Source organism: Perca flavescens, chromosome 3, assembly GCF_004354835.1.
Source record: "Perca flavescens isolate YP-PL-M2 chromosome 3, PFLA_1.0, whole genome shotgun sequence".
NCBI lineage: Eukaryota > Metazoa > Chordata > Actinopteri > Perciformes > Percidae > Perca > Perca flavescens.
In genome coordinates this window covers 42,953,562-42,963,561 of record NC_041333.1, presented here as the reverse complement: position 1 = coordinate 42,963,561, position 10,000 = coordinate 42,953,562, and the positions used below count along the sequence as shown (strand labels likewise).

Below are 10,000 nucleotides of genomic sequence, written 5' to 3'. Positions count from 1 at the left end.
TCCAGAGGTGTGTGACCTCTGATATGTAACAATTGTAAGTCGCTTTGGATTAAAGTGTCAGCTAAATGACATGTAATATAATGGACACACCTTCTCATTCAATGTGTTTCCTTTTTATTTTCATGACTATTTACATTGTAGATTCTCACTGAAGGCATCAAAACTATGAATGAACACATGTGGAATTATGTACTTAACAAAAAAGTGTGAAATAACTGAAAACATGTCTTATATTTTAGATTCTTCAAAGTAGCCACCCTTTGCTTTTTTTGATAACTCTGCAAACCCTTGGTGTTCTCTCAATGAGCTTCATGAGGTAGTCACCTGAAATGGTTTTACCTTCACAGGTGTGCCTTGTCAGGGTTAATTAGTGGAATGTTTTCCCTTATTAATAAAAAAGCAAAGGGTGGCTACTTTGAAGAATCTAAAATATAAGACATGTTTTCAGTTATTTCACACTTTTTTGTTAAGTACACAATTCCACATTTGTTCATTCATAGTTTTGATGCCTTCAGTGATAATCTACAATGTAAATAGTCATGAAAATAAAAAGGAAACGCATTGAATGAGAAGGTGTGTCCAAACTTTTGGCCTGTACTGTATACAACGTGTATCAATGTGATATAGATAGGAGATGTCAATGTGTCTGCCTGGTGTGAGTCACAGACTTTCTCTGTCTTAGTGCTGCCTTCCTCACTGCTACACACAGACTAAACTGAGACTTTCTTCGGTTGAAAAATAATGTTTTTAATTGACGAACATCAGATGTGTAATCCATGGCTTAATTCAAACTGGATCAAAAATTAATTATTATCACTCCATTGACCCTCGTTCATATTTTTTGAAAGATAGGTCCCATTCTATTTCTTTATTGCTCTCTATTGAAGTTTTACACGCATGATCTGAAGGTTGGAGTGCTCCTCAGGAGGAGGGTCTCTCTTTTGGATGATATAAGGTGAAGCTAGACAGAGGAATCTTTAGCAAGGTTACCGGTTTACTTGCTCGGGGTTTTTCTGTGTTATCTTTCGTGCACATTAAAACTTCTTTTTCACATCTGACTCTGCGTGGATTCTCTGAGACCTCAATTTGGGACTTTTTCATACTTTGAAGAGAACTTGAAGAGAACTTGAAGAGAAGTCGACAAAATGCAGCTGGCGATAAGTTGCGCTGCTATAAATATGGCCTTGAACCACGGACCTATATTTTCTTTCAATAGTGTGTCTGTGTGTTTGGTGTGTGTGTGTGTGTGTGTGTTTGTGTGTGTGTGTGTGTGTGTGTAGTGTGTGTGACCTGGTGCTGTGTTGTGTGTGTGTGTGTGTGTGTGTGTGTGTGTGTGTGTGTGTGTGTGTGTGTGTGAGTGTGTGACCTGGTTGTGAGGTGTGTGTGTGTGTGTGTGTGTGTGTGTGTGTGTGTGTGTGTGTGTGTGTGTGTGTGTAACCTGGTTGTGTGGTGTGTGTGTGTGTGTGTGTGTGTGTGTGTGTGTGTGTGTGTGTGTGTGACCTGGTTGTGTGGTGTGTGTGTGTGTGTGTGTGTGTGACCTGGTTGTGTGGTGTGTGTGTGTGTGTGTGTGTGTGTGTGTGTGTGTGTGTGTGTGTGTGTGTGTGTGTGTGACCTGGTTGTGTGGTGTGTGTGTGTGTGTGTGAGACCTGGTTGTGTGGTGTGTGTGTGTGTGTGTGTGTGTGTGTGTGTGTGTGTGTGTGTGTGTGTGACCTGGTTGTGTGGTGTGTGTGTGTGTGTGTGTGTGTGTGTGTGTGTGTGTGTGTGTGTGTGTGTGTGTGTGTGTGTGGGGTGTGTGACCTGGTCCTGTGGTGTGTGTCTCCCCAGAGGCTGCAGGATGGCGGGACAGAGGAGGTGCAGAAGGAGGAGGAGTCTCCTCCCTGCAGGACTCTCCCTCATCTCTGTTTTCCCCAGAGGATGGTGGTCTCCCCAGGCCAGGGGGGTACACCCGTCACCCCCCAGCTCACCCAGGTAGAATATATATATATATATATATATATATATATATATACAGTACAGGCCAAAAGTTTGGACACACCTTCTCATTCAATGTCTAATATTCTAGTTTCTTCAAAGTAGCCACCCTTTGCTCTGATTACTGCTTTCTGCCACACACTCTTGGCATTCTCTTGATGAGCTTCAAGAGGTAGTCACCTGAAATGGTTTTCCAACAGTCTTCAAGGAGTTCCCAGAGATGTTAGCACTTGTTGGCCCTTTTGCCTTCACTCTGTGGTCCAGCTCACCACAAACCATCTCGATTGGGTTCAGGTCCGGTGACTGTGGAGGCCAGGTCATCTGGCGCAGCACTCCATCACTCTCATCTTGGTCAAATAGCCCTTACACAGCCTGGAGGTGTGTTTGGGGTCATTGTCCTGTTGAAAAATAAATGATGGTCCAACTAAACGCAAACCGGATGGGATGGCATGTCGCTGCAGGATGCTGTGGTAGCCATGCTGGTTCAGTATGCCTTCCATTATGAATAAATCACCAACAGTGTCACCAGCAAAGCACCTCCACACCATCACACCTCCTCCTCCATGCTTCACGGTGGGAACCAGGCATGAAAGCCCCCCCACACCATCACACCTCCTCCTCCATGCTTCACGGTGGGAACCAGGCATGTAGAATCCATCCGTTCACCTTTTCTGCGTCGCACAAAGACACGGCGGTCGGAACAAAAGATCTCAAATTTGGACTCATCAGACCAAAGCAGAGATTTCCACTGGTCTAATGTCCATTCCTTGTGTATCTTGGCCCAAACAAATCTCTTCTGCTTGTTGCCTCTCCTTATCAGTGGTTTCCTAGCAGTTATTTGACCATGAAGGCACATTCAAAGTTTTTGCAATTTTCCGGACTGACTGACCTTCATTTGTTAAAGTAATGATGGCCACTCGTTTCTCTTTACTTAGCTGATTGGTTCTTGCCATAATATGAATTCTAACAGTTGTCCAATAGGGCTGTCGGCTGTGTATCAACACAACCGATGGTCCCAACCCCATTAATAAGGGAAAAAATTCCACTAATGACAACAAAGATGACTGACAAAGCACACCTGTGAAGGTAAAACCATTTCAGGTGACTACCTCATGAAGCTCATTGAGAGAACACCAAGGGTTTGCAGAGTTATCAAAAAAAGCAAAGGGTGGCTACTTTGAAGAATCTAAAATATAAGACATGTTTTCAGTTATTTCACACTTTTATGTTAAGTACATAATTCCATATGTGTTCATTCATAGTTTTGATGCCTTCAGTGAGAATCTACAATGTAAATAGTCATGAAAATAAAGAAAAAGTATGGAATGAGAAGGTGTGTCCAAACTTTTATATATATATATATATATATATATATACCTACAGTGGTAATATTTATGTCTGTTTTCATGTGTAGAGTCTGAGGAAGATCCTGTTTGGAGGAACGTTTCACGTCTTTGACTACGAGTGGAGGAGATCTTCCTTTCAGTTCAGAGAGACGGAGTCAGAGGTCTCCTACGGTCTGGCCACGGACAGCGTGAGACACTTACTGTAGTACTTCTACTAGTACTTATAGTAGTACTTATAGTAGTACTGCTGCTGTTTGACCTACTCTCACTTCACTCAGAACTCAAACCTATTCTACTGGTTCTCAGACCACCATCATGTCTGAACTCACCTTCAGTCTGTGTGTGCGCTTGTGTGTGTTTGTCTGTGTATCTGTGTGTGTGTGTGTGTGTGTGTGTGTCTGTCTGTGTGTGTGTGTGTGTGTGTGTGTCTGTCTGTGTGTGTGTGTGTGTGTGTGTGTGTGTGTGTGTGTGTGTGTGTGTGTGTGTGTGTGTGTGTGTGTGTGTGTGTGTCTGTCTGTCTGTGTGTGTGTGTGTGTGTGTCTGTCTGTCTGTCTGTCTGTGTGTGTGTGTGTGTGTGTGTGTGTGTGTGTGTGTGTGTGTGTGTGTTTCAGGGCGGGGTCCGGCCTGTTCAGATGGTGGTCCAGGCTCGAGTCATTAAATACCTGCTGTTCATGCGGCAGAGCAGCGAAGAGGGACGGACACTGCTCAGGTGAGACTCTTCATCACTGCTCAGGTGAGACAGTCTTCATCACCTGGTTGTGTCGGACGTGTCAGAGTAAAGCTGATACTTCCTCAACATAACGACATGATGGAAACACACCTGTAAGCTGATAGGCTGCAGGGAGACGATACTTTAATCACATGTTTACTGATCCACCTGAACTGATGACAGGCGTCATGATGACACACACAGAGACACACACACAGAGACACACACACACACACACACACACACACAGAGACACACACACAGACACACACACACACACACACACACACACACAGAGACACACACACACACACAGACACGCACAAACACACTGAGACACACAGGCGTCATGATGACACACTCAGCCTTCCTCGGGTTTCAGGGGCTGGGGGGTGGACGTGTTTCTGTTATTGTGTCCCAGTGTGTGAGGTGTTTCTATTATTGTGTCCCAGTGTGTCTCAGTGTTTCTATTATTGTGTCCCAGTGTGTCTCAGTGTTTCTGTTATTGTGTCCCAGTGTGTGAGGTGTTTCTATTATTGTGTCCCAGTGTGTCTCAGTGTTTCTATTATTGTGTCCCAGTGTGTGAGGTGTTTCTATTATTGTGTCCCAGTGTGTCTCAGTGTTTCTATTATTGTGTCCCAGTGTGTGAGGTGTTTCTATTATTGTGTCCCAGTGTGTGAGGTGTTTCTATTATTGTGTCCCAGTGTGTCTCAGTGTTTCTATTATTGTGTCCCAGTGTGTGAGGTGTTTCTATTATTGTGTCCCAGTGTGTGAGGTGTTTCTATTATTGTGTCCCAGTGTGTGAGGTGTTTCTATTATTGTGTCCCAGTGTGTGAGGTGTTTCTATTATTGTGTCCCAGTGTGTGAGGTGTTTCTATTATTGTGTCCCAGTGTGTGAGATGTTTCTATTATTGTGTCCCAGTGTGTGAGGTGTTTCTATTATTGTGTCCCAGTGTGTGAGGTGTTTCTATTATTGTGTCCCAGTGTGTGAGGTGTTTCTATTATTGTGTCCCAGTGTGTGAGATGTTTCTATTATTGTGTCCCAGTGTGTGAGGTGTTTCTATTATTGTGTCCCAGTGTGTGAGGTGTTTCTATTATTGTGTCCCAGTCTGTGTGTGGGACAGAAGGATCAGGAGAAGGCGTTGGCGGCAACGTTGTCCGACAGCCTCTGGTTGGCCGGCCAGGATGCCAGCGCCACCGTTACCTTGGTAACCAAAGACTACTGCGTCACGCCTCACCTGGACTACAAACTGGACAACTTCACAGAAAGGGTACCTGGCAGTGATGTCATCGTTACATCATCACATTGTTATTAAAAATGATTTATAATCAATGTTTGATCTCCTGATCTTTCAGCTGCAGCTGTTCACGTTCAGCCAGAAAGAAGACGTCAGGAAGTTCATCCTGGAGCACATTCACTGTGTGAGTCCATCCCATAATAACCCTTCACTGTGTGAGTCCATCCCATAATAACCATTCACTGTGTGAGTCCATCCCATAATAACCATTCACTGTGTGAGTCCATCCCATAATAACCATTCACTGTGTGAGTCCATCCCATAATAACCATTCACTGTGTGAATTCATCCCATAATAACCATTCACTGTGTGAGTCCATCCCATAATAACCATTCACTGTGTGAGTCCATCCCATAATAACCATTCACTGTGTGAGTCCATCCCATAATAACCCTTCACTGTGTGAGTCCATCCCATAATAACCATTCACTGTGTGAGTCCATCCCATAATAACCATTCACTGTGTGAATTCATCCCATAATAACCATTCACTGTTTGAGTCCATCCCATAATAATCATTCACTGTGTGAGTCCATCCCATAATAACCATTCACTGTGTGAGTCCATCCCATAATAACCATTCACTGTGTGAGTCCATCCCATAATAACCATTCACTGTGTGAATTCATCCCATAATAACCATTCACTGTTTGAGTCCATCCCATAATAACCATTCACTGTGTGAGTCCATCCCATAATAACCCTTCACTGTGTGAGTCCATTCCATAATAACAATTCACTGTGTGAGTCCATCCCATAATAACCATTCACTGTGTGAGTCCATCCCATAATAACCATTCACTGTGTGAGTCCATCCCATAATAACCCTTCACTGTGTGAGTCCATCCCATAATAACATTCACTGTGTGAGTCCATCCCATAATAACCATTCACTGTGTGAGTGCATCCCATAATAACCATTCACTGTTTGAGTCCATCCCATAATAATCATTCACTGTGTGAGTCCATCCCATAATAATCATTCACTGTGTGAGTGCATCCCATAATAACCATTCACTGTGTGAGTGCATCCCATAATAACCATTCACTGTGTGAGTCCATCTCATAATAAACATGAATTTTTGTCACTTTTTTTTCAATGTTTTTTGTCGCTATTGTGGCTTTTTTTGACGTTTTCTTCAATGTGTTTTGTCACTTTCCAGTTTTTTTTCCCGCCTTTTTTCGAGTTTTTTTAAAATTTTTGTCACATTCAGAATAACAGTGTGAATATTAAGTGTTTTGTCAGAATAACAGTGTGAATATTAAGTGTTTTGTCAGAATAACAGTGTGAATATTAAATGTTTTATCAGAATAACAGTGTGAATATTAAGTGTTTTGTCAGAATAACAGTGTGAATATTAAGTGTGAATGTAAACACACTCACTTGTTGTTGTAGTTTAAAGACAAGGGGAGTCACGGAGTCATCCTGTTTCTCTACAGCCTTGTCTGCTCCCGGACCATAGAAAGGTAACTCTGTCAGCATCCTGAGAGACTAGAGTCTTAAAGAAGTGTTAAGTGGGGGACCGATAACGATAAACAAAAACAGATAATATACAAACCAAAAACTCAATTTACCATAAACACAAAATAAACAATACAAAATACAACAGATTACAGACATACTTAAACTAACATAGACAAACAAATACTACAAACAAACAGACGGTCACAGCACAAACTATAGCATTTAAAGAATAATCAACAATCATATGTTATGAGCAATCTTTCCTTGAGGCTTTGCTTGAAGATGGAGACAGAATATGACACTTTCAAGTTCGTTCCATATCTGCCGTCCCCTACAAACTACACTCAGACTCGTACACTTTAACCGTCATTTTTTGCCAGTAATTAGGTGTATTTTCCTTGTGTCATAAGTGTGCAGGGGACGATTTCTTGGAATAAGCTCACACAAATGGTAGTGTAACCTATGGATAACCTGTAATATCATCACAAACGGTAGTTTAACCTATGGATAACCTGGAATATGATGCAGGCATTCTGAAAGACATTAAATTCAGTAAGCCTAATATACCCAGACGACGAAATGAAGGGCGATTGGGGGTATTGATCTCAGACCACGTTGATGTCCATATGATTTTTTTCTGTAAAATCTGTAGTTTTTTCAAGTGGCTGGGAAAAGTATTACACCATATGACTTTACAATAGTTTAAATTAGGCTCAAACTAAGTTTTGTATAAAGTGAGAAGGGCTGAGTGTGGGAAAAAATGTCTTAACTTAAACAATAACCCAATATATTTAGATAATTTTCAATATGACATTTGCAATTTAAACACTCATCAATATAAACACCAAGGAATTTAGTAGTATTTACTCTTTCAATAATTTGGTCATATATTTTAAGACAGATTTGCCTGTTTTCCATTTGATTTTTGTTGGAATGAAACAAACTGTAGTTCATCTTTTTGATGTTAAGAGATAGTTTATTACACCGAAACCAAATTTCTACATTTCTTAATTCTCAATTTACCATTTCTTGCAGTCCATATGGACTCTTATGTGACATCAATAAATTTGTATTGTCAGCAAATAAGACTTTGTGTGAAACCATGTTGGAATTCAATAATATATAATATAAAGAGAAGAGGGCCCAAAATGGATCCCTGGGGGACTTCAAATTTGGAGGGTTTGCTTATGTAAATCTGTTCATTAATGTTTACATATTGCTGTCTGCCAAATAAATAACTTGTTAACCAGCTAAGTGCTAGTCCTCTGATTCAATAATGATGTAATTTATTCAATAAAATATCAAAATCAATAGTATCAAATGCCTTAGATAAATCAAAAAATATACCTATACTACAGTCACCTTTATCAATGGCATCATTAATCTTTTCAATCAGATCTAGTACAGCCATGCATGTAATACTTCTTTTCCTAAAACCATATTGGGATGAAGCAGTAATATTTAGTTCATCAAGATAGCCGTTTAAGCTATTGTACACTACTCTCTCTAGGACCTTAGAGATTGTAGGCAAAATTGATTTTGGACGATAATTGCTCATATAATTTTTATCCCCAGATTTAAATACTGGTATAATTCTTGCAATGTTTGCCCTTTTCAGCACAATTCCAGAGAGCATTGATAGATTGATACAATAAGTAAGTGGCTCCATGATATCAAGTGCAATGGTTTCAGAATTTTACTACAGATTTCATTCTCACAAGCAGTGTATGTGCTTCGTAAGTTTGTAATGATTTTATAGACTTCATTGCAATCAGTAGGCTTCATAAAAAAAGTTATTAACATAGTTGCCTGACAAGTAATGGTTACAAGAAATACCTTGGTTTATTTTGTTAGAGAGTTTTTCCCCGATGGAGACAAAATAATTATTAAAGTTATCTGCTAGATCAATGTCATTTGATAAATTATTACCTAAATGTGAGTGTATGTGAGTGAGTGAACATTTGTAAAGTTTATTTTTATGTGTGATAGATTTTAAAATACCCTTTGTAAGCCAGGGGTTATGACCAGTGGCACTGCAGACGGCAGTCTTCTCTGGGATGGTACAACAAATGGAGTTTGTGATCTCATGTATTAGGTTGTCATATGCAGTATATTGCAAGGTTCTTTCATTTAGTACTTTAGTTTTTGTTTTTTGCCGTGGTAATTTAGTCTTACTAGCAAAATCTAGAATTAATACAATTGGAAAATATCAAATAACACAACTTCAGATTCTAGCCTAGTGTTTCGAATGTTTGTCATGATATTGTCATTAGTTGACCTAGTAGAATGTGTTACTCTGTGTTACTAAAAAAAAGATGATGAATGTAAAGTATTAAAGAAATCACTTTTAGCAGCATCAAGTCCCCTAAAAGGACACATTCTATGTTTTTTCTGTTTATGGAATATAAAGAGTCCTCCAGTTTGACCTTGAAAGTATCCAGGTCAGAGTCAGGGGGTCGATAGATAACTCTTACTATACGTTTTTTAGAATTTGTGAGATTTATCTCAATAAAAAGTGAATCAGAATGGTTATCATGTAAGATAATGTCATTACAAACATTCATATGATGTCTAGAGTGCACATATAAACAAACACCACCTCCAGTACGGCCAAGCCTGTTTTAAAAAACTAGCTTATAGCCATCGAGGTTAAGAATATCAGTAAAGGTCCTGTCATTAATCCAGGTTTCACTGCAACCAATAACATTAAAGCTACAGTCAGAGTTTGAGAGTAAGGTAACTAATTCTTCATGATGTTTCCACAAGCTTTTACTGTTAAGGTGTGAAAATAAATAGTTATTTATATCATTTAATCTTTGTAATTGTTCAGGAATGTAATATTTACAATTTAGATTCTTATCAGAATCAGAATCAGAATCAGAAAGGGTTTTTATAGCCAAGTACATTTTTTAACACATACAAGGAATTTGTTTTGGTGTTGTTGGTGCACATCACACATTCTCTAAATGGAATATTAAGCACTATAAGTATAGGTATAAACAATATAGGTATAAGTATATGTACACAGTATGTATTAAATTAAATTAATAATAAAGATAGAAATTAAAAAAAAAATAGCAAAGAGCATTACAGCAGAGAGAACAGTGGGATGAAGAGCCAGGTGGAGAGTCAGGGTGGTTTCCGGGCCTTGTTAATAAGGCTAGTGGCGGAGGGGAAAAAGCTGTTCATGTGACGTGAGGTTTTGGTCCT

At 39.8% G+C, this 10,000-nt stretch overlaps 1 protein-coding gene across 1 annotated transcript in view; it reads left to right on the top strand.

Moving 5' to 3' along the window:
- mindy4b (MINDY family member 4B) overlaps window positions 1-10,000 on the top strand; it is a 20,093-nt gene that overhangs the window by 394 nt on the left and 9,699 nt on the right. The window contains exons 2-7 of the mRNA XM_028574159.1: window positions 1,825-1,968; window positions 3,386-3,505; window positions 3,929-4,026; window positions 5,135-5,297; window positions 5,383-5,448; window positions 6,722-6,792. Of these exons, the coding sequence (XP_028429960.1) occupies window positions 1,825-1,968; window positions 3,386-3,505; window positions 3,929-4,026; window positions 5,135-5,297; window positions 5,383-5,448; window positions 6,722-6,792 (662 nt within the window). The remainder of the gene's footprint in view (window positions 1-1,824; window positions 1,969-3,385; window positions 3,506-3,928; window positions 4,027-5,134; window positions 5,298-5,382; window positions 5,449-6,721; window positions 6,793-10,000) is intronic.